This window comes from Neodiprion pinetum, chromosome 6 (assembly GCF_021155775.2).
Source record: "Neodiprion pinetum isolate iyNeoPine1 chromosome 6, iyNeoPine1.2, whole genome shotgun sequence".
Classification (NCBI taxonomy): domain Eukaryota; kingdom Metazoa; phylum Arthropoda; class Insecta; order Hymenoptera; family Diprionidae; genus Neodiprion; species Neodiprion pinetum.
This window is the reverse complement of record NC_060237.1, coordinates 30,579,848-30,605,285: the sequence shown is the minus strand read 5'-3', so window position 1 is coordinate 30,605,285 and position 25,438 is coordinate 30,579,848. Positions and strand designations below refer to the sequence as shown.

General features: G+C 52.2%; 1 protein-coding gene across 4 annotated transcripts in view; it reads left to right on the top strand.

Annotated features, from left to right (window-relative positions):
- The window catches only part of LOC124222387 (nucleolysin TIAR), a 376,350-nt gene that overhangs the window by 73,174 nt on the left and 277,738 nt on the right, over positions 1 to 25,438 (top strand). Inside the window, exons 1-2 of one of the 4 annotated variants that reach the window (XM_046633274.2) lie at positions 13,530 to 15,077; positions 15,162 to 15,486. The exons of the other annotated variants lie outside the window; for them this stretch is intronic. Of the exons in view, the coding sequence (XP_046489230.1) occupies positions 15,220 to 15,486 (267 nt within the window). The 5' untranslated portion in view covers positions 13,530 to 15,077; positions 15,162 to 15,219. Of the gene's footprint in view, positions 1 to 13,529; positions 15,078 to 15,161; positions 15,487 to 25,438 lie in introns of those variants that run through there. 4 annotated transcript variants of the gene reach the window in all.

The window sequence follows — 25,438 nt, the reverse complement described above, 5'->3', positions numbered from 1 at the left end:
GCAGGGTCTCGATCGAGTGAATTGATAGTTAATTACTGCGACTTGGTGCTTGGGGATCCCGGAAACTGGGAAAAAGGGAACGCGGAGGGAGGTCACCGGCCCTGGACCATATAATGGATGGGACGCTGCCGCGAATAATTCAGGGCGTTTGCCGCACCCGCTCGCCGCACGGATTTTCATGTCCCCAAAACGGGATGGAAAACCAAAGGGGACTCAACCGGTGAGCTCCGACACCCAACATCGCCAGGGATCGTTGTTCGTCCCGCTACGGACGACTTCTTTCTCTCTTCGAAACCCCCGTCGGATTTCACTCCGAAATATAGACTCGATACCACAGCCGTAAATGCACCTCAGATTACGCCGGAGCTTCGGGTTCAAAGTGCAGGGGTAGACGGTAGAAGAAATACGAGTTGACGAAGAAGGGATAGCTTCTGGTTTCCGTTTACAAGTACCGAAATTTAGTTCATAATTAGACACATCGAACTGTCCTTTGTTTTTGAAGCTGAACAATTAACTAGAAATGAAAGTGAGTTTACCTATTGATTGGAACAAGACTTTCACAAAGCCCCAAATTCAAATTCAAATCGACGTTCAAGTTAAATCAAAAGGTAGCAAGGTCGAAATCAGATCCACAAACGAACACCGATCGCAATGACGAGTCTCTGGAAACTTTGGCAATTTACACGCCATTTGTTTCCCCAACGTAACGATTGCGTGAAATAAGCCTGACAGAGAGAGGGTGAGAGAGTGACGGAGAGAAGATGTACGCGACACGGTTGAAACACTAGCTGCATAAAGTATGAGAGGTGCAGCAAAGTCTGAGTAGACGTCCGGCGATAGCGGCAAGGGAGATGAATAGAAGTATAGTAAGAGAGTGGGAGTTTTTCCGTCGTTCATCACACGGGGGTCATTCGAGTTGCACAACTACAATTAATTTTCTTTTAATACTCGTGATTAATGGCTCGTTCGTTCGTCGAGGTTCAGGCGTCGGGTAGACACAAGGCTGGTTGTACTATTGTTTAAAAATTTGTTGAGCGTATACATGTATCGGGCTTTTCGTCGGGCATCTTCGAGACGATCAATCGTCGGGCCGGGTTCAGAGTCAAGTAGATTCTTTTTCTTATTTTTATTTCGTCAAAAAATTTCCTCTCTTTCGCCATATCGTGGAACGATCCTTCCCCCTCCCCCCACCAACCTTCCGACTCCTCCTGCGATCGCATCACTTTACACCATTTGTTTCGCTCACCGTTTCTCCGGCTTTGTTGTTTATTCTTCCATCTCCCCCGCATCCAACACACCGGCACGGCAGCATTAAGCGTTCGCGTTACAACCAGGATGGGTATATGGATCTGGCCGTCGAGCTTCACGTACGCGTTAAGCAGCGCCGCTTGAATATTCTCTCAGAGTATCTCCGAGGAGCCGTTCGCCGCTCCTCTTCGTTCCTTATTCAGAGTACACCTACATATTTCATTCATTCATGTATATATATTCAGTCGCCCCCTCGCGCAAGACCGGCGTTACCGTCTCTCTCGGCGCCCTGGGGCCGTTCTTTCACCCTCTTTCCACCCCCTCCTCGTCCTCATCGTCTTCTTCCACAGGGCACACTGGAAAAATCTCGATGATTTGTGCGTCTTATCTGCATTTTAATTACTTTGAATAATTTTCTGAATAATCATTGTTCTAGCGGAGAGCGCGAGCGACTCGTTCGCGAGAATCCTGCGGCTCTGCGGCACCCGGACTTTTCCATCGTCTGTGAATTTTCGGTGAAATTATTGGCTCGATGATACGTGATTAACGCGATCGGTTTCGGGTAAATACACTCGTCTGTGCCTTGCTTGTAATAACGGAAGGCCGAAGCTACGGGGAAAGAGTGACTGGGCGTAATTCGAGGAGTCAAAAGGGTGCTGGAGCCGATTTCTGGCCGATACACGGGTGGGTAGGTGTGCGTACAAACGATTCCTCGTCGTAGTAAATCTTGGCATTTATCAAAGTCTCGAACGAGTCAAAACTAGATCGCTCAAGCTGACGTCGACGCGAACGGCGGGCTAACGGAGAGAAAGAGAGACGCGGCGCGTGCAGGACCAACACGGAGAGTTATTTTTCTTTCAGGATGAGAGGCGAAGGGTTGCTCGCCGCCTACTGCTGCAGGGTTCGTTCGAACGGAAAGAAGGGTGCAGCCGCTTATTAAAAACCCTTTGGTTTCACGGCTTTCCAGCTATTCGCTTCCCCCTCCGTCCTCCAGCTAAGGCCGCGATCTACAATAGAGGTCATTAAGATTCTGCACGTTATAAATGGCGCGAAACGGATATTATATTCGCATCACCACCGACGCCGGGGAAAAATCCAGCACCATCCCCCGCCCCTGCCGCCTCCCGCTGCCGACATCTGTCGGCTACTTCGCTAACTATTCTCGACCCGCAGGTCAATAATTACCTGCCTCCAAGTGAGACTGTTTCAATGCTCTGCCCTGATTTTTTCCAGCTCAAGGCTAACCGAGAATTCGGAGAACGGGCGAAAAGCGATGAGCGCGGATGGGCCGAGTTGAGTGCATCTTGGAAACGACGCATGGCGGTCTTTTTCCAAAATTTCAGCAGGCTCTTTTGCTCATTCTCCAAAACGAGGTTCAAGTTTTGACGAAAATTCTTGCCAAGGTAGAAACGCTTCGACTCAGCGAATATTTCAACAAATTTACAGCCGCTTTGCCAACTCTCCAGGGTAAAAATATTGGGTTAAAAGATTTCGTTCAAGTCTGTACTTTCTGAAACGGCATACGTATGTTGGGCTTGGGTGAATATATAAATTGCACCGCAGCTAGCTGCTCAAGGCGCTAATCTTCACTTTGCACGCGATGTTCATACGTGTAGGTACAAGTATAAAACGATTTCGCCGTTGCTGGGAATCCACTACGGGATTCTCGAGACTCTTTGTGGTGTAAATTTGGCGGTAGGTACTTACGATTCTCGAAACGATATGAGCGAGTGTGAAAAGTAATGGGAGAATTTTTAATCTTCCGATAAACTTGTCGATGAAACACTTGCGGTCTATCGTGCCTGTAAAATTAAAGATGAAAAGAAAAAGGGGAAAAATCACATCAACGCTTATAACGCGTCCACCTAAAGGGATTACCTACTAATTCACCGCCAGCGATAACGAGCAAGTTGTTCGAAGTGGATGAATTCCGGTTTAGAGCGATAAGTATTAAACAAATCTGGCTTACGGAAGGCTTACGAGAAAGGTAATGCTCGAAAGAGAGAGAAAAAGTAACCGGGTTTCGAGCATCCTCGGGCAAGTTAATCCACTTTTGTTTGAAACGGAATCCTTTGTGTGTAAGTCCTGACGATAACTGCCTGCTGGTTTAAGCCCTCATTGTTTGTCGGATGACAAGCATCGATTGTGTAACAGCGGTATAACGTGAACGACGGTGGAAAGCACGCGGTTCGTAATGATCCGGGACCGAGATGATGAAACTCGACGAATAACCAGACACGCCGATTCCATAATCCGATACCATAAGTACCAATTCCCTCCACCCTTTGATCTCAACCCTAAAATCTCCGAGTCAGCCTCCTTCTCTCTGTTCAAGACATCTCGGCGAAATTTGAACCGTTCATAAATAGTCGGATAGAGGAGGAGGAGGAGGAGGAGGAGGAGGCTGCGGGTCAGATTCGTCCTCGATTCTCCCCGCGTCCCCTGATTAAAATAAGTTTTTCTTTCCATTCTCCTCAACTATTGTCCCGCAGACTGGTCGAAAGTCGAGCGTAAGACACGGCGAAGATAGAGATTCGATTAAAAGACGTGCGGAGCAGCGAGGCAAGAGCCTGGCTGGCTGGTTTGGTATGCCGGACCTGAGTCGAGTCGGACATAGTTGGACAGAGTTGTACCGCCGAGTTGCTCGGCGAAGTTCACCGGTGCCGTTTGGGGGAGGGCGATTCGGGGGTTGGACCGCAGCCTAATTTCAGACGCTGGAACGAAAGAAATGTTTGCCGAAATCAAGCAATCAAGCCCGAAAACGGGGCCGTATTATTCCTGGCAGGCGTGTTTCCCCTCAACCCTAAACCCTCATCTCTCATCCCTGATCCCTCATCCCTGATGCCTCGGACCGCGCGCAGCTTGCAGAGTTTAAGGATATAACAGCCGGGCACCGGGTTTCTCGTTAGGGATGCAACGTCGCCTCGTTCGGCCGAAGATGCGGCGCTGAATTTCTTCCATTTTATTCCTCCCGCTGCAGGGTAATTAATATTTATGCCGCGACCCGCGGCATGCAAACGTCGCCGAATGGGACCGGAGAAGGTACGTGCCGAGTGTGTTTTGCACTCCGGGACTCGGCGACACGTGTGCTTTCTGCCTCCTCCCTCCCTCCGTCCCTTACCCACCTCTTTACTCTTCTCCGGGGCAGCTGTTTCCGCATCCGCGAGCTACAGTCGCGCGATTTGCCTGGCCTGCGGGCTTCGTAAAAGGCTTCAGAAAGGAAGCCCCCACGTAGCTCTCGCCCGGTTTTTCTCTCCGATGCACGAGAGTGCAGAACGTTTACGCGACTTCCGTACTTTGCTCGTGAACCTCGTACGTATGGGACCGGAGGATCCGTAAACGGGATGGGGCCGTAAATAGTTGAGCTGTGACACGGGCAGTATTAAAACTCCTCTCGTATCCTTGGGATGTCACGCTGGCCCCTGGCATCCTGCATTAGGATCTGGAAATTTATGCTACGCTTATCTTCATCCCCGATGCGCGGTCCCTGAAAAATCATCTCGCTACGGGGTCGTAGATTTTTATAATATTTTCAGAGATAGATCATTCGAAAAACGTGGCCGAGAAATTCATCTTTTCGTTACAGATGTAAACGCCTCGTTTGACATCGAGTAATAACGACAATAATAATAACATTAATATCAATACCGATTCGCCGTTGCTCGGGATTACGGGACAAATGGCATCGAAGCACTCGAAAAGCATTAACAATGTGTTCCTGAGAAAACTGTAATACGGACAGATTGGTGATACGTACGTGGATTCATAAAAATACAAGCTAGTTTTCTCGGTACGAATTGAAACAAACGGAGCAGCTCGGGTGCCGAGGAGAAGTTTTAATGAAAACAGGAGCCTGTAAGTAATTTGTAAGTCTGACCGCGAGGGCTGCAGGTGAGTCGGCAGGTCAGGTTTAAGGGTTGAGCGCTAGGGTTAAGGCTGAGGAGCGAAAAGGGGTGGGGGTGGGGGTGGGTCTCTTGCGGGTGAGTTTAGGTTCCGGCTCGTTGTCTTCGGGCGTTAAAAGTAAAGAGAAAGTGTATAAGAAGTCCGCGTCGCAGTTAACTTGATTAATTGCATATTTATGTATCAGCCCACTTAGCCAAGTCTTCTTAAGCCCGCCTCCTCCCTCGGTTTGCGCTCTGCTCGCCTCCACTTTAACGGTGAAATAATGCAGGAGAAATAAGGTCGGTTAAAATGTTTAGAGAATTAAGCCGGCACAAGCCCTAAATCACGCTACCGCTCCTCGCCCTGCCCTCGCCTCGACGCCGCGACGCGTCCCAACCCAACCCAACCCGACCCGACCCGACCCGACCAAGGAGACGAAGAGAAACACGATGAAAGCTGCGAACTTTAAAAAGCCCCGCAAATCTTAAATAAGCCGGGCCGAGGAAATTAGCGCGCTACCGCCGCAAAATTAAAAGCCCACCCACTGCACCGAGCATAACGCACCTAGGTGTGTATATACATACAAATGTAAACGTATATGTTGCATCAATGTATATTATACATGCAGATCTACGTGCAGGCGCCATTGTACACGTATATAATTATGTCCACGCTTACTACCTATACCAGGTTAAGCTGAACAGTACGTTACTTCGGTATACGCTGAACAATACACCAACTAGAACTTGAGCAAACTGGTATGCGAGTATGTAATACAGGTGTGAATGCAAACGAACGTTCGCGGAGTTATACGGGTGATACAGTGCACCTCGCGTCTGGCGTCGAGACCTGTATGCCTTATACAGGGTGCTCGATATTTCAAACTTGTCGTATACATGGTCTGAAAACTCCCGGCTTAGCCAAAATTATTACAGCTTGTTCATTGTTCTCGGGGATGTTTACTCCATCAAAACACTGTACAGGTTTTTTTTCTTCTTAACATTTGCACGTTGAATTACTAGCGATACAGGAAGGAGGAAATCTCAATCGTGTGTTCGAAATAAATAAACATACATCTTTGTAATCAGTGTAACCATAGCAAGCAGCTGCGAGAAATTTTTTTTCTTTTTTATGAAAACTCAAATTTTATATCCTAATTCGTATGTTTTACTTCGAATCTGAAAAGTGAGGTCTCTACAATTTTATCTTGCGTCCGGCAGAAAAAGGTTTACAGTATCCTCACTTTTAAGGACTGTTTTGATGGCCGAAGTATTCGGTTTAATTGTTTAAAAACGAGCGACCCGGTAGAAACCCTATGGGGGTGATTATACACGGAGCGTATACACGTGGTACGGTATGGGATGTTAATAACAGGCGGCAGCGAGGCTTAACCGGCATTAACTGGGTGGGCCAGGTCCCGCTTCGTTCGACTCCCGTATTCCTTGGAGGAAAACAAAACTCCGGAACGGACGTAAGGGTTGCAAAGGGCGCGAATCGCAGGGTTTGCGGCGCGAGTTTTCTCAATGAACAGTCGACTCCCCCCCCCCCCCCCCCCCCCCCCCCCGCCCCATCCCCCGGGTAAATAACAGCACCGTGTGGCGCGGCGGCGCTCTGCGGGCTTGCATAAATACAAAGCGAGGGGATCAGCGGTACTGAGAACAGGATTACGGGTATAACTCACCGAGATGAACGAGTGCCTCTCTCTCCTCGCCGTCTGCTCCTCCGGCCAGAATCCAGAGATCGGGATCTCGGATATCCTCCGTCTTTCCGCAGCCCAGCCGCGGCCGATCCTGATCTCCATTTTCGCGCAAAAAAGCTCTTCACCAATCCCCCCCCGCGCTGCAGCCGTCACGAATCTCGCAGCTTTGCATTGTTCTCAAATCGCGAGCACCCACCTTCACCTCGAGCACTAATTTGTTTATTCATGCCACACACTCCTCCCACTCGAAACGGCGCGGCGTCTTTGGGATTGAACGGGCTTATCGTCATCCTCGTTCAGTCCTATCACCGGAGCTTTCGCTCATTCCGCAAGCTTCTTGAACAAAGCGAACCCCCCCGAGGGGAACGGAACTTGGTTTACGTCCGTCTTCGTTGGTGGCTCGATCGGCACTGCGTTGCGTAAACACGTTGCGTGCTTGACCTCCACACCTTACTCAATACCGCGGAATCCGAGAACCCTGACAAACGATCACTGTTATTCTACCAGCTCGTGCACGGGGCTCTTCGTTCACCGAACAATGCGCCTTGCGGCTGCTTTTGTGATTGGAGAACTTCTCCACACGGTTTGGAAACTCGATGTGCCAATTCACCGCGGTGATTCTGATTGATTGCTGAAACTTTGCGTCGTAAACTGGAGAGATAGGATCGGTATTTTCATGCCGAAAATTTCTTGAAGAGTGTATTTCACAGGTGGCGTAACGAAACGCGCAGTTTCAGTCTAACAGCGGTACGTATATACATGTATACATCAGTGGGAGTAATTTTCTCCGATATGACAATGGCGCCAACGTGATTTGGGAAGGCCTGTTAACTTCGGGACAGGTGGTGACACCGGGTAATTGGCAACAGTCCTTCTTGACTGATTGGCGGTGAACGGAGAAGCCGCGGCTCCGTGGAATTGCGCGCATCTCGTACGAATCCGGTGATGTGGTTGCGTTTGTAACATTAGACGTGATATTATTTTCCCCCGAAATGTGAGGGGTAACCATCTCCGCAGGATCGTACGGGTGTACGAAAAGCCTTACGGCTGGCAGTTTGGCTATACGGAGAGAACTGCCGGCGACGCGTGTCACATTTTTATTCGCGACGCGCGGCTGAGTGCATCTCAAACATATGTACGTGCAAATAAATTTGACGCTAGATATGCCCCGTCAAATACAGTCATCCTAAGCTTCCTTTCGTCGCTCCTCCCGCCCCTCGACAATCTTCTAACCCAATACGTTCAAACCGCGCCACGTGTGCCAAGCAGGTATTGTCAATGCGAGTGTCTCCCGATGATTTAAAAGATCTAAGAAATTCCCGACTCTTTGAGGGAATACATTTTGACACGACATCGCTTGAAGCGGATCCACCATGAAAAAGTGGATTTCTATCCCGCAAGTCTTTTTTCACACGTACTTCCGCGACGTCTACAAAGAAGTCCTCCAATGATCGGTGGTCGTCGTTTTCCACATCTAGAATTTCGAGTTTCTCTTTACGAGTGGATGGAGAAGGGTGGAACGCGGAGTCGTGATAATTAAGTAACGTCAACTGAGAGAAGGTTCGTAATAAATGCGAGTCACAGTGAATGAGAGAGAGAGAGAGTAAGAGTGAGCGTATTAGTCGGTAGATTGGGAATGGCTTGATTCTGGCAGAGCTCGAAAGGGTTGCGGAGTGAATTCGCGTCGCGGGTCTTCATCAAAGGGCGATTCGCTGGTGTTGGGAGAAGGGGGGGGGGGGGGGGGGGGGGGGAGCGGCAACGATTTCTAATTAAAAATAAATCCGCTCGAATGTAACAGTTAGCCACTTAGGCGGCGATCACATTAAAATAAATTATTTAAGTTGTAGCAATTCCGCGGCGTCCCCGATGGCTAATATCTGGATAATGGGACGAGGTGGTTTCACCGGGGGAGACGGAGGGCGGTAAAAACCGTTCCAAGACACTGCGCCTCCGGGAAACGGAGGGCATCTCCACCCTCTTCCCCCCTTTCCCGTAATTGATAAAGAGGAATGAAATAACTTCTTGACAAATCGCAGTTCGCTACGCGGGCGGAAAATTCGATGATGAAATACTTCCGCTATCCAACATCCTGCATCGATCGCAAATATTGAATATCAGGGTTTGCTCCTCTCAACGCTGCCTGGCTACAAGATTTTATCAATATTGTGCGATATTTTTTATCTCTGTAACAGGCGGAGACTCGTCAACCCATAACGCGCATCCTCCTTTCAAGAAATAGTCAATAAAAATAGTGCGCCGTGGCGGCAGAGGTCTAATAAGCGGAGAAAGCCCGGTGAAAATGAGGGCGAGGCAAACGAACATTTTCCGCGCCCTCGTCAGAGGCTCCATCTCAAAATCCCGGGAAGCCGAAAGCACATACTTGAGGTCTCACGCGGAATTCCTGGAAAGATTAAGACGCGGAGGTTTCTCGAGAGGATTTCAAGGCGGTCCCCCTCCTCCGGCCCACCGTCACCAAGGACTCGAGGGGTGGGGGAATAATTTGGCAGAGGCCTAGAAAAACAGGAGACGGGTCACCCCGCCCTCGCGGCTCGTTTCTCCCGGCGGGGAGGGGGGCTAAGAACGAAGAGCCCGCGGGGCGGGAGGCTCAATTTCAATTTCGAGTCCCGGGGGTGTCGTTGCGAAACGAATATAATTATACGGAATAATTGTGAGGGGCGGGGGCGGAGTCGGTGCAGGACGGCGCTTTGACGGCGGTGGCGTCGGTACACGAAGCTTCCAGTTCCTTCGGCGCCCCCGCCCACGGTCGAAAGATAGCGAGCTGGTGTTTAATGGCTCGAAATTCCTCCCGGCGCGGAATGCCTTGAATGAAAATTAAGTCAAACGTGGACCAAGAGCGGGCACCGGTAGACAAGGAGATGCCAGAGGCCCGGTTTTGCACCCGGACCGGCGATAATCCTCCGCGAGTTTAACCGGGGGCCGAAGCTCGCCGTTGAAACTAGGAAAAAATTTTCCTTTCGGCTAATCTTCCCGCCGTTTCTACGGGTCTCGGGGCGTGGTGCGAATTTCGAAAAGACCGACACGTATCCGCGTCCGCGTCTTCGCCCACGTTCGACGCTGCAATGCCTCCGAATATCAACCCTCCTCCTCTCCCCCCCCCTCTCGCCCCCTTCCGCCGCCGCTCGCCGATCCGCCCCCGGATCCGGATGAGAATACAATTTTACGTTGATCATCGGGAATTAGCATAGGAAATTTATGCTCGCTATAAATAACGCGTTTATCGGTGAAATTTATGCGATCTGCCGCCGCACCTATCGCTATCTCGTATCTGTGAGCATTATACGCGTACCTACCTATACATGTATGTATAATGCACGTCTCGCACACGTACGCTCGTCGTGTACACGCGTGAGGCACGAGAGATACCATCTTTCCATCTTCCCTGATTATTATTAACTGCGTAATTGCACAAAGCTCTTTTATCGGTCGAGTTCTAATGCCACGCCTCCGGCAATGATCGAGTCAATTCGTTTTTACTTCCACAACGGTGGAGAAGACGACGAATCCTGGAATGAAAAATTATTTCTATTCGACTCCCTCGTGCCACTTATACCTAAATCAGTGCCGGCAATAATTTTCCTCGCTATTATAAATACCGTCGCGGAAGTATCGTATTTGTATATATATATACCTACCGTACTCGGGAACTTTATCAAATGATTTTTCACCCCGATAGCACTCGAGATAAATCTCGCGGGTACGCTGTATCAAATCCTTGAAAATTAACAGCCCTCAGCGGGTATAAATTATGCCGACTGCCTAGACCACGGACGATTTTAGCCAATCGTAAACCAACTCTGGGAGAAATACGTTTAACGATTTGCATTTATACGTATACCGCATATACCCTCTATTTTACCGGGATAAAAATTTTTCGGGCTACCGAACACAAATCATCACATTTTCTTCGTCCCTTCGGCCACGGCTGGCCTCGAAATAGTCGAGACCGTTAACTCTATCAAGCAAGACGATTGGTGTAGAACCGGAATGACGGAAGGTCGCAGGATTGAGCAGTGAAGCGTTTGGTTCCCTTCGTAGTATGTCGGAAAATTCATTACACGTGTGAAAAGTTCCTTGTAGTCGTGGTTGAATTTTTTTCGAAATGTTCGGATTTCGTGGATTTTCACGAAGCGGTACGGAAGGGAATTTGACAAATTCGTCAAAGCAGAGTAGTTGAATCGAGCGATATCGGGTCCCCTAGGCGTCCGGTTCGTTTGAGCACAGCAAAGCCCCTGCAGAACTCTGTATAAATACTATGTGGTAACAATGCGCAGCGCAGCGCAGCCAGCGGTCGGCGGAGCGTCGTTTGCTCCTCGGAACAACGCGGAGCGGGCGCGTGCATGCGTGTAATCGTTGCATTTTGGCTGCCCGATGCACCCGGGACGCACACTCGCCCCGGCGGCCGTACGTGTCGCGTACGATATGCAGCCATTTGCATACATATAGGTTCATTATGAATACACCCACTCGAGCGTCATCCACCCCATCGAAATAGGCTCGTCGAGGGCCGAATGTCCGTCCGTCGCCGGAGGCGGCCGCCCCTCGATACAGAGCTCTTATTTCACCCGCGGATTACCCTGCGACCCGGATCAGCTTAAAGTCCGATAGGTAAGTCGTGCCGTGACGTATCGCGCGATTGGATCCCCCCCCCCCCCCCCTCTTTCGATCTTTTTGCAATTTGTTGCCCTTCCGGAAGTTTGCCAAGGTCCAATGTGCGAATATCGCGTAGGATTGGATTTTCTCTGACGCACCTTTTTCGTTTTTTTGTTTCTTACTTCCTCCTCTTTGTTCTCGCGGACAGATTGTTCAGGTCTGGTTTTATTTTCGAGAAAATACGTCAGGCGCAATCCTTTCCACAGTCGTACGTGAACACGCGGTATAAAACGGGCGAGCGGCTTTCCGAGAAACTTCTCTTGAAACGCGCATTTGTCAATTCGTATTACACTCAGGACTTCGAAACGAATATTGGGGAAGGTGAGGAGGATTGACGTGTATCGAAAATTGAAAAATTTTCAAACGGCAGTGTCCATTGTTTTACTGTTTCCAGTTCGACCAGTGTTAGGCACGATGTAAAACAGGGGTGCTGGATTTATTCAGTGGAGGCAGGTTGTCTGACAAGAGCGAGTGTAATCTAACCCAACCCAACCCGACCTGCAAGGCAACGGTGACACGGCTTTTTCATGTATAAATTGTTCATTATAATTGATGAACTTTATGCGAACGTGATGTGTTGAGGTAGACAGCGCTAATTCCGATCAGAGGGTGACTCGGATCGCTGCGCGCGTGCGAATAAATTGAGGCAACTACATATTTCGTTTAGTGATTAACGAAAACGATCGACGAATCGGGGTTCATTCAGTCACCGTAATATTGTTAGTCTTTCAAATTTTCAGTCTAAAGTGGCATTCTAGTTAACAATCCCAAAACAGATGATCGGCCAAAATGTTTGCACAGTGTATCGGCATTTTTAATTTTCTACTCGCAGCAATTTGAAACATTGTTCGACAATACCAGCAAATTCATTGGCATTCATAGAAAACTCCCGGCAGTGAGTTGTCTCCTAGTTGAGAAACAGTTTGGTAGATTGCTCGTCGGGTGCAGAAATTAGGGATGTCGATCGTTTACGGTCTGGATGAGCTTTGGTGGCATCGGGCCGCAGCATAACGGGCGGCGAATGGTAATGAGGCACGGAGCAGATGTAACGCGCGGAATACATTAGCGTTCCAATGTTCGACTCGCGGTCTGCGTCAACCTTCGGCGAATTAGCTGAGCAAAGGTATCGTATGCAGGTTGAAAAACGGTGGTTAATTTTTTGATCAACTTCCGTCGAATCATCCCCCGTTGTGTCCGTCCCGGTATTATAATCGCCCCGCAGGTCGCAGCCGCACGCTTACGTCGACGGTGACACGCACACACGCAGTCCTTCCCCCGAACGGAGGGGTTGAAGGGGAGACGGCGGGGAGGCGCAGACTGGGGCGAGTTGGCGAATCAATGAACGTCGTACTCGGCGATACAACGAGTCACGCGTGGATCAGAGGACCCCGCGTTGATCTCGCGCCGCGTCGCGTCTCTTCCGCGACTTTCACGTGGACAGGAAGGAATTCGGTGAGCGGGGCTGCGGGCGAAGACCGGCCGTGAAGAGGTAATTAAAGAGAAGATTCTCTCTCCCGCGAATTTTCCCGAGGTTTTCCCCCACTCCGCGATACCGAGCGCAGCCCGATACAACCCCTAGCCGTCGTCGTGCCGGCGGAGCCCTTCTCACGAACAAAACCGACGCCGTCGCCGTCGACGTCGACGTCGCTGCCACCGCTCGGCGCGCCCTCCAGTAACCGACTTTCGGCTCGTCGCTCGTTCCGACTCCGTGATACATTTCGATACACGTAGAGCTCCGTAGCTGGTTATCTCAGTCGTGGTTCTCGGCCGCGCGCGGAAAGAAATCGCGGCTGTCCGAGTCCGCCAGGTGAGAGTGAAGTGATACCGTGAGTTTTCCCACCTTCGGCCACCCCGCGATCACCTCAGGTTGTTGCGACGCGGGCGATACCGGAAACGATCGTATCGGCCAATCGCGATTGTTCGGTGATTCGCGGATTGTCGGGAATTCGAGCGGAGCGGCCGACACGCAGGGTGCTCTTCGAGGGGCGAACTGTGCGTAGCGAGTGCGTAGGGCCACGTGAAAGGATCGGGCTCGCGAGAATAGCGTCCTGGGTTTCCCGCTCGTCGAGCGTTGAAGCGCGCACGAACCCCTCGACCCGCGCAGCCCCGCGCCGCCCCTGTAACCCCTACACACAACAACCCACGAAGCAACCCCCACTCCGAATCGCACAACAGCCAGAGCGGAAGTACCAGTCAGTCGGCGAGCGACCATCCGACATCACGGTTAGCCTCTCTCTTTGTTCTTGCTCTCGAGGAGAGAAAAGACACGAGTGAGTCGCCGTCGCCGTCGTTTCCGTTGTTCCCAAGCCAGTCGTCGCGGCCGTGTTATCAGACGGCGCAAAACACCCGCTGATCGTTCGTTCGTTCGCTCGCTCGCTGGTTTCGGTTACTTTTCTACGTACCCGTGGTGTCGAGAATCGTCGCCGCACGTGGCCACCGGCTCTCGAGATACCGCGAAGAGGACACGCGACCTGATTTTCGTACTTTTATACACCAGTAATGACTCTTTCGATCGCGTCTTCAACGGCCTCCAGACACTCTCCGAGGTCTCGTCGCGAGTCCCGAACCGCCGGTTAGTTCGACGCGAGTGGAGAGTTGACCAGTTTTAAAGTTACCAGTTGTACCAGTATCATCAAGTTTGTTACCGCTCTACGATTCGCCAACGCGATCGATGACTCGGATCAGGATTTCTCTGAGTCACGACGACTGATCGTTGAACATTCGGAAAAGCCACGTATCAACCATCTGCTTCGTGCCGGCTCGTCCGCCGCATCAGCGGGAGCGAGAATCTGTGAATAAGTTCTTTAGGGATTTGAATTGATCGATCGTCGATCGCTGCTATCGAAAGTCGAAAGTCATACCGAAACAGACGCAAAAGAGGATTTTGAGTGTCACAGTCCTTCGGCGTACTTGTTGAAACCGGTCCCTGACTCTGCACGGAACCTTGAACGGCTATAACCTTGGAAATCAATCGGACAAGAAGCTTCTCCGGTTGTTCCTGAGCACGTGTTACCGGCTTTCGAGGCATCCTCGACTTCGCGCGCGGTCCTCGGCAGGGTTGCGAGAGAGTCCGCGGTAACAGGTAAAGAGGAAATACGACCGTGACGCGGGCGGAAGGACCGAGGGTTCCGCGAGGCCAGAAGAGAAAAGAAGAAAGCCGGGAGCCAGAGGAGGGGGGCGGAGGTGGTGGTCCCGCGGCAAGGGGAACTCGATTTGGGGTGGCCTCGTCACTGCAGGCGACCACCGCCTTGGCTCCGAGTGCACCGGGCCCCGGGCCTGCAGTGGTGGGCTGCCTGGTTGGGGTGTACCCCTGCTCGTCCACGGGGCCCAGGGGCCCCACATCGTCGCATCTCAGAGCGATCCAGGCGATCCAGACCGGGCAGCAACCCGGCTGCCGAGCCTGCTGCTGCGGGCATAACAACCCCCCGCCTCCGCCCCCGCCACCACCGCCCCCGGTCCAGCTCACGAGTCAACGGGGCGGCCTGTCGCTGCGGGTAGCGAGGGTGGCGTCCACCACCTCCGTCCGAGCCGCCCCCTACGTCCACCCCCAGCACCAGGGACTGGGGCAGGAGTGCAGGTAGGTTCCGGTCCCGGTGGCGCCAGGCTGCACCGCGTGCCCAAGCCGTTGCATTTCAATTTTTCGTCTGTTTCCGGCCGCCAGGTGTAGGGAGGATACGGGCGCAGTGGGTGGAGGTGGTGCGCACATCCTCGGCAGCCCGATGCTGTTCGTTCCGTTCACGGTACCCACCTTTCCCACCGCCTCGCACCAGACCTCGCACCAGAATTCCCACCAGACGAGCCACCAGGTACAGCAGCACCAGCAGCAGCTCGGGTCCAACCAGGCCGGGCAGCAGCAGAGTCAGCTGAACCACCTCAACCTTAACCACCTGAACCACATCAACCAGGTCATACCCCAGGGATCCGTTCAGCAGCCGATTCACAGCACGAGCTGTTCCCCGCAGCAGCAGGCCGCAACACCAAACAAGGTAAACTTAACACGTGCCAAGTTGGACCTTGTCGTATCGGAGATGCGGAAGTCGTTTGCACCCTGCCGATGGTCAGCGGCAACGGCATTCTGGGTCCTTCGGCTGCGGATAGCGATTCCCCCTCTTCTCTCTGCCAGGTATAATAAAACTCCTGGCGCTGGTTCAAGTCAATTTTCTTTAGCGGGCAATAACTTTACGCCCGATGTTTCGACCATGGAGGAGACAGAGTCGAGCAGCCGTGGCGACGCTGCCAGAGGACGTGTAGTTCAATTTTCAAACTTTGGCAGTCGTGTGGACAAAGAGTGCGTGACACGTTGTTTGTTCAGTGTGTCTCGATCCTCGGATACCGACCCACGCCGTGCTTGCTCTTAAACCATACTCGCCGGGTACGCGCACCGTTTCCAGGACGAGGGTCCTGGTTCAGAATCGCACACACGTACCGCCCTCCCGCACACCTACATGCGGCTTGTCGCGTATCAGCTCAAACCTGGGCGAGTGAGACGGTTACGGTAAACGACACAATAATATGAAGTAAACAAGGAGCTTTTTCCGTCTCGCGAATCACTCCGTTCAGCCTCAACGTTCTCAAAATTTATGCACACACGCGCTACAAGAAATTCCCCCTCACCGTTGTTCCGCAGAGTTACACAACAAGGTCTGGTTTAAACAGCGCCTCGTCGGCTTATGATGAATGAAAAAGCCACCGAAACGTCGTTCATTCGCTGTGACGTCACGTTTCAAAATGCAAGGGAAAATCAACCTTCGGCTGTTTTAACATCTGACGCAACATCAAGCGAGGATCCAGATGTTCGTCGTTGTCTCTTTCTGAAAATTTGAATATCGATCAAGCCGAGTGTATTCGATGCTGTCAGACCTTGTACATCCCTTTTCGCTCTCTCTTCCTCCAGAACCTGAAGACTCGCGTGATGTAAAAAATATCCTTATCATGAATACATCTCGAGCTTATTCCGACAATAGACGGCAGCTTGAGCTAATATTCTTCCCTCCGAGGGTGTAGGGCTTGGTTGGTTGGTTGGTTGGTTGGGAAGGCGAAAGGTATTGTGCGGAGATATGTGAGAGCGAGAAGAGATCCCGCTGGCTGGTTGTACCGGCGGTACTCCCTGCGCTCGTGTGGGTCCAAGTGAAACGTGGGTGTGCCAGGGGCGCGTTGGCGTGCTGGTGATGCCGGGGGGTAGTACTGGCGGTGTAGCGGGTGCACTCTTTTGATATTTCAACGGAGCAGACGAGTGGTGTGTCGTAATGAAATCATCTCCAGCGCTTTGATCCTCCCTCCGCGGACCCCGACTCGTCCCTCCGACCCCCCCGCCGTCCGGGATGCTTTCCCTTGATACCTTCACAGCCTCCGACTTCCACCGACCCCTCCATCTCCCACCCAGCACTCGTCCTACACCTGCTCGCGGTCGTCGTCCGTCAACCGGGTTCTTTACTCGATGTATTTTTACCCCATTAATATACGTTTTCGTTAGCGAGCTCACGGCACACGCGAAGAGTACCTGGGTAGAGTGTACGAAGGTAGTTTTTTAATTACCTGGAGTCTGGAACCATCTGAATTTCACTCTTAACCGCTTTCGATTATACATGGATGTACGGCATGTGTGACCGGTTGTGTCTGAGAACCGTTAATATTGTGCGAAACGAGGCTTTTGCATACATTCCGCACTGCTGATCGTCCTTTCTTGCGCTTCTTCGTTCTCGTTATTTTCTTTTTCTGGTTTTTTATTAGCGTTATTTTCCGCAATTTTCTTCGCTTTTCAATAGATACAGAAGAGGATTTGATGGGTACGAATTTTTTAACGTTATCGCGTATATACGTGGACTTGACTCAACTCACCGAACGCTACGAACTGCGTTGTACCTGCAGCTGCACTGCACCGAGAAAGTATTAGCCTTTGCGTTTCGCTTCAGCGATAGTTCCGCGACAGAAGGCGAGACAGGGATGTAGATAGAGAGAAAGAGAGGGAGAGAAAGAAGCCGAGGCGACGTTGTATCGAGCAACAGCGACTAACAGCCTTTAATTAATAAAGTTACGCGAGTCTCAGTATCCCAACCCCCCGCGCCCCGTCTCTATATCACCTATCTCACCGTCAGCGCCATCTTTCCACCCCGTAGAACGGGGGCGGAAATATTCCGCTTAAGCTCCTCGCTCCCAGCGGGGACTTTAAGCAGCGGTTTTGCGAGGCGCGGGGCGAACCTGAGAGGGTTTTCAAAACTCTCCGAGGATTAGCGTAAATAAGAAGGAAGGTGCACGGCAGGGGTCGTGCGTGTCTCTGCCGGTGGTCAGGGGTGAAGGTGAGAGTCCACCCCCCGCCCGTTCCACCGGTGCTAAATGTAAATGTCGGACATTTGTAACCCCCGGCGTATGACCCGGGGTTGTTCGTACGCCGGCGGTCGGGCCGAGGTTGGTATTTCGGTATTTTTATTTCACGCTCGTACCGTGCAACGTTTGTAAGGGACGGTGGTAGTGAGGAGGCAGGGGGGGGGGGTTGGTTCGGGGCCCGTTCGTGTGGCTGAAAACGCTCATTTGTAAAATTTAACGACACCCCTCGTGCGTACATGCATCCCGGCGAGATCCTGCGAATAAAACGAACGCACACAGTGATTCCACGTTGCGGCCGGATAACGCGCGTCACGTATTCCCTTTTAATTACCGTTCGCTCGTCGCCGTCCCGCCGTGCGGTAACGACGCGAATCGAGATTCGCGGGTGCATCCGCGTTGCGACAGCCGCCTCCGTCCATCCACCCTCGTATTTACCTACGCATATCTCGTCCCGGTTCTGGGAGCTCGAGCTACACTCCGCATGACGAACGACTAGACGACTGTCGCTTTGGGGGGGCGGCGGGGGTGACGGAGAACGAGCGTTTTGAGGGGTGGGAAAGAGCTCTGGGGACGAGGAGAGGAAAAAGAAGAGCGAAGGAGTCACCCCAATGTATAAGCGCTCGGCGAACACGCCGACTGACATTCTGCATAATATAATTACAAAGTATCGATCGGGGCTCAAGCTAGGGGCTGCTATACCAGTAGCGGGACCAACGCGACGGGGTCGCGGTGGCCAGATGTTTTCGCTCGTGTTATCGCCAGAATCGCGTCTATCCCCGGCCCTAATTTTTTCAATTTTGCATCCGATCGCCCCGTGGCCTGCACTCTTTCGTAAACGAGCCGACGAGACGGGGATTCGGGGGTGCGGTGAGAAGTTTCCCGTTATTTAGCAACAAGCACCCCCTTTCATCCCTAGACCGTGAGTGTACCCCGTACACCGCATCGCGTAGGTATAGTAGGTATACTATACGGCGCGGTCGCGGCTAGGCGACTGGTGTTGGCTGTCGACTACCGTCCGCGGCTTGAAGACTCGGGGAATTGAAATGCAAATCGCGGATCCCGGATGCAAATCCGGGAGGGCACATCGCAAACTGCGCCACGTGGTGGTATGGGATGAAGGCTGGGCTTGCGGGATGGGAACGGCAGTGCCTGCAGGAGGAACGGGGACGCGGATGGATGCGGTCGACGCGTTCGGGGAAAAAATTAATTGCGATGCCCGGGCCGTCCGCGTGTCCTGGATGCTCTTGTCCGCAGCTTGCTCTGGAAGAAAACTCCCTCGCGGTATTTACGAGGCACGCCCTGCGGCCGTCCCGACGGTTTGACCGATATTAATTAACCTATCGATTTCCCGAGCACGCGCCTGAACCCCGTACACATTGCACGCACACGCACGCGTTTCAATCCCGGTGCAAATTCGCTGCTGTCGCGTAGGAAGGTGCCGGCTTACACCCTTGCACCACGTCCGTCGTCGCATGCAGAGCTGAGCGAAGGTCGCAGCTGGAACGTTTACCCCGTTGCGTCTCTGCGTCGCGCGTCCAGCATCCGGAATAACCCCAACCCCAGCTTTACTCCTCGCCTCCCTCGCCAGCCTCGTCTCGCGGAGTGGTTGCAAATGAGAACCGTTGCAGTGGCAGTATTTCTTACCGAGGTTTTTAATCCCGCAGGTAACGCGATACCGGGGAACGTTCATGGAGAGGAGAGAACGGCGGCTGGGTGCGACGGTATTCGCAAGGCTCCCAGAGCCGCCACCCTCGTTTCACCCTTCACCCCGCGCGTAGGATGCGCTCGTTACAAGAGGCGGGGACGTACCGTGTTTTGCTTAAAGTGGACGTCACCCGCGATGCCAGAATTATTGTGGTCAAAGGCTGCGGAGTGTGACCGTGTCGGGTTTGCCGATTTCACCGTAAGTGAGCATTTCCTCCTCCGCGCTCCCCAGAATCACGATCGTATCACCGATCTGGGTGGCGGTCGTGATTTGGCGGGTGGATTGAAAAGCATAAACGTTGACGGTTTTTATCAACACGATGTTGTGACACGTTTCCACCGCGGTCAGAGGGGCGGTATGCCGGGGAGGGGGGGATGATCGAAAGGTAGCGATAATTGAATGCCGGTTGATAATTATCGTCTCTCGTAAATGAAAAATTTGCCGAGGCGGAACGAAGGCCGGCTATTCAAACTCGATATTTTCAGGAAACTGCGGGTGCCGCTTTGATCACGGCTCGGTCCGTCGCACCGAACCCCGGCACACAAAGACCCGGGCGCGTCATCTCCTTCCCTCCTCTTCAGGCCCCTTCGTGCTTTCGCCCTGAACAGCCCTGCACACCGCCCTTACTGGCGGACGCGGTCTCTCGCGCTTTTTTAATCGTGAGCCCTTACAGCGGAGGGCCAAGAACTGCAGTCGTGTTCCTGTCGCACATGAACGATTTTAAAGTTCAAACGAGGAATTTCGTTCCCGACTCGACACTCAGAATCAGCTGCTGCTTCCGTGGACGAATAAACATCGCAACCACTTCATTCCGCAAATTTTCTTACCGCCTGGTTTACCTACCAAGAAAAAAGAAAACAAAAACTAACAAACTACCGGTGATGTTGTCATAGGTGCGAGAAAGTTCGGGATGAACGGAAAAGCTGTTCCCGGTAATCTTTCAGACACCCCTTGGCGCTTAGGGTGGTAAAACGTGAATTCACATACCTATGTATGTATGCATATAATACGAGTGTATATTTATGCGTGGAAATAAATATGTCGAGCTTATTTCCGTTTTTCTGGTCACCGCCAGAGTCAGCACGAAACCCGTGTACGTTGGCAGTGGAAAACACCCTCGGCGAAGGGGGGAGGAATTACGAGGGGAGCGGCTTTGGCGCCTGCTGCTGCCGGGCGCCGCGGCTCGGCCAATGTTAACTTGTTTTTCGTGATTTCGCGAGTGAATCGGATTTGCGGTGTGACATCGCGGTACAATGACGCTGGGAGGCTGGATCCCGACGAGCGAAACGTATCGATGAAAAAAAAGAAAAACGACGGAGAGGGAAAACAAAAAGTATCGAAATTAAAATCTAGATGAGAAAAAGGACGTTGAAATCGTTGGAATAACAATAACATCGCGGATGATGATGAAAGGCGCGATAAACGAATCAATGATTGGACACCACACCGGGTGACCGCCCGTCGAGCCACCGTGATGTGGCCCTCCTGTATTAACGGAAAATTGAAAACGGACGCGGCTTAATTGTCGGTGCCGCGGCTCTGACGGACACGGGTACAATGGGGATCGCAGCTTATTGCGCTTTTCAACCACAGGCGAGACGCGCACAGCAGAGTTTTCCGATCGGCTTCTCCGGGTGTTACGGAATAGAATTTCGAGCCGAATAGAGAGTGAAAAAAGAATGCATAGCAAAAGAAGTGATATTCAGCTTATCGATGACGCCGGCGAGATAGCGGACCGGAAATCAAATCGCGTAGAAAAGCGAAGGCCGGACGCGCGGGAAGGGTTTCGCCGAGGGAGTGAGGAGAGAGGAGAGAGGAGAGGCACCGAAACGCGGCCAGCTGCAGCTTAGCGAGCTCGTAAGCGGCGCTAAATATGGAAATCTTGTTGTTCCACCCCGACCCGAACCCTGATCTGGAGTCGGACCCCGACACGAGGAGCGTGAAGCCCCTCGGTCGTTCATCCCCCAGTGGCGCACCCCAAGCTTGGTCCATGGGCAAATATTAACCATGTAGCCAGATTAATTAGCCGGTGGAATCAACAGCTGTATCAATGAAATTCGAGGATTTGTTGTGCTTTGGCAAAATCCCACCGCTGCCACCGTCCGGCCCGGCTCGTTATGTTTTCGTCCGGCGCACCCCGGAGTGTTAATTGCTCTTTCTTGGCTCTTCGCTGTTTGTTTCGCGATGCCGTTGCGGCGATCGTCGGCGTAGGCCAATATCCGGCGAGCGTTGGCGAGAAACGGGCGTCTTCGCTGTCACCTAATAAAATTGAGCCGCCTTACGCCTTGTTAAGCCACCCTTTGGTGCTTCGCTGGTAAATTAATGAGCTCACTGCAACGCTACACCCCCGCACAAACCCTTACACCAGGTTTCCAGCCGGCTCAACTCGGTCCATATTCTCCCTTGGAACCAGCATTATATCATACATCAGCGAGAGTTGCGGTGCCTCCGAACGAGCGAAGCGGAGACGGCAATGGGGATGGAAACGGGGACGGGGACACCGTATCCTAGTAACCGTCAGCCGACGAGGAGCTTCGACTTTGACGGTGGTGAACTACGTCTAATTAATAGACGTCCCCAAAACGGCAAGTGAGGCGCGAATATTATACGCGACTGTAACCGTGCCACTTCCTCCCTCCGAAGCTCCTTGTCATGTACTCGATGCCACCCTGAGTTTGATGGAGTGTCGAACTTGTCCCGGCACACTTCACAAGTCGTTTTCACTCGATGGCATGGAGAATTATTCAAGACGCTTTGAACCGATTTTCACTTCGCAAGTTTTACTCCCCCTACGATGACGATACGTTACCACAGTTACTGCTAGTAATTACTTGCCGTTCAGATCTGCCCGAAACAACGAGACGGTGAAGTCGGTACATAGAATTTCGAATATGCTCATGGGAAATTGATACCATTAGTCGAATCGAGCTCAAAGTCACTCGCGGAGCAATTTGTCCCACTAATTAAATCCAACGCCCCGGCATTGTTAAGCAGACTTTGGTGGCGAGGTGTACATCAGCGAATTTTCGAGTTTGAAACAGGCTTTATCCGGGGCAACGTTCTATGGAAAATTTCCCATCCGTCTCGCGGTCATCCCCGTGTGAAAATTTCTCAAGCCACCAAAGCAGCTGGCCGGATTCGGAGTAGTAATTACGAGCAGGACTAAAGACGCGCTATTAGCGGTAGCCACATTAGTTCCTCGCCCCTGCTCGCCCTCCCGCCCCCACAACCGGAAGCTGGACTCGAGGTACTTGGCAGGGGGGATGATGCCCGTGTACAGAAATACCGGAGCGTCAGCTGCAGGTTGTTTCTCGGGACGGGGGTGTGGGTGCGAAACGGAGTGTAGTTACATCTGGAGTCGCCACCGGTGCACCCGGCAGCGTCACGTTCTTGCCGCACCTCACCTCCCGTAATCCCTTTAAAGCGGACGCGAATTAGGATCAGCACATACCAAATTCGCACCACATTCCATGGCCGTTATGAATTTAAGCTGGGTTGGTGGCACTGCCAAGGCTCCGAGAGGTTCCGAGGCGATGAAGCCGTAACGGCGAGGCGCGGTGCCGAGGGATGTCAGCCCCTCGAAACGCCACGCGGATTTTCGTTTCGTCGCACCCCGCCCCCTGGGCGGCGGTAAATTTGTTAACGCGACCCCCCAACAGCCGGCGTCGATCTCATTTCGAAACGTTCCGGTCGGAAGTATTCAATTATTTGATCCGTTCCGCGTCGCGCGTCGCCTCCCGAAAGACAAAGCGTCGTCGAAACGTCACGTCCGGCCAACTTCTTCCCGTCGAATTGGGACCTACGGACACACGTGTCTGCGGATAGCTCCACGCTCAACTCTGACGTCGAGGGTGATGCAGCGCAGCGGGTGTAACGAAATTACGAATTAAAAACACAAAGAGTCTTCATCCGTGGTGGGCCGACCGGTTTTCGGGGAACGGGCGAGCCGCGCGACGCCGGGCCGCAGAGCTTGAGACAAAGGGCGCGGCGAGAACAATGGGTTGTAATCTGGAGCCCTTAGAATAGCCGGCCCACCCTCTCCGGAGGGATGTTCTCGGCCCCCATGGGTTGTCAGAACCGTGGCCTCGACAATGAGCGGGTTAAACGAATCAATTTTTGCGCGATTCTGCTCGGAAACTCCGTCTCCCGGCAGGCCGTGAAACGCGCTCAGCGCTTCGCCGAAGGAGAGACGCGGCAACGGAATAATCGCGTGAAAAGGTGCGCGACAATCCGATAAAAAAAGCTACGAGGGGTCGGAACGGAAAGGAGAAGTGGAGGAGGGGAGGTAAAAGAAGAAGAAAAAAAAAATTGAAAAGTAAAGTTATGAGGATAAGACGAAGGGTGAAAAGAAACAAACGCATATACAACGTCGAGTCGAGGAGGGTGGCGGTGAATTACTTTCGCAAAAGACGCGAGTTGTCGCTGAGGTGAGTGAGTGAGTGAGTGAGCGAGCGCGTGAGTGAGTTCTTCCTGGTTTTGAAGGGGAAGAGGGGGGGGGGGGGGGGGGGGGGGAGGAACAACGCCGGGCCCAAAGGTCTTCTCGTCGGGCCGAACGGGGGATTAAAAAATAATTTACATTGCCGAGCTTCCGTCCCCGAGCCCGGCTCTTTTCCTCTTTATCCCTCTCCCACGCGCTGGATGCCCTCCGCGGATTTCCATTCCGGTCCTGCAGGAGCGCACCGAGGTCCTTGTTAATATTTATCAGGCGCTCCGTGGCGGCGTGGCGGCGGAGACGTGGATCTCCTCGCGGACAGACGAATAAAGGGCAGAGCAAAGCGGAGCAGAGGGTCGCCGACTCGCGGTACTCGCCATCAATTATTTCCGAGGCTTTCCCCGTCTTCCAGATATCCAACGGCTTCTTTGCCTCGAGTCGTTCCGAATCTCCGGAAACGGCAATTCGCCCCGATCCGACCGCGGCGGTTGGTATGCACGCCGAATCTCGCATTCATCCGGTTGATCGAGGTTGAGTAACCGTGACGCGATACGCTTGCGTCGAATTCAATTAATCCAGAGATGATTGCGTCTGGTATAATTTCCCCGACGTGCACTGCGCTGCCACAATACGACAATAGCTGTCTATCTCGGTTGACAATCTATTAATTAATTAACGAAAATTACACGATTCATGAATTAATGGTCTGGCTCCCACCTCCCTCCCCCTCTGCTACACACGTACCGCCATGACACGCTGATCCTGACGCTCAACGCCTGGTGTAGATATCTTAATGACTTATTATAATTAATATGGATGTAGATTGGAGGGACAGTCAACCTGATACTGCTAACGAGGACGTATTATGTTACGTACCGGATTGCCGTCGATCTCGTACCCGGTGCTCCAAAATCCTGCCAAAATTATCCAGAGGCATATTGCTGTTGCAGAATTGCTCTCTGATTAGGCGAAATTAATCCCTGGTAAACAAGTCTCCGGTAGGGGAGCATCTGCAATGTATGTACTTGTGCACTGAACGAGGATAATTACTCTCGTCGAGTTTTTCGGCACGTGATTGACTAGCATCAAAAAATCTTGTCTTGAATCGTGCTGAGCGCAGGAGCGAACGATTTCTCCGAATCGTGCGAGCGTAACTCCGATATTGTTAGTCACTCTTTTACACGTACAAGTATGATTTTCTCCCCCGATACGCAGTCCCTCGAGCGGTCTGGATCGTCAAATCTCTCGCGCAGTGTATTCGCGGGTGAATGTGAATACAAAATTGGAAATCCCATTGTACAGAGTAGTGGAGGGAAATGGGGTGGAATCGAACGATGGAAAATAGAACGTACGGGGATCGTTTAACGCCTCTTCCGAAGGAGCGGTACGCGGGGGTTCAAGGCGGCGGAAAGCCCGGAGTGGAGAGGCACAAGCGAGGCGGGATCCCCGCCCGATTAAAACTGACTCTGAAATTCCA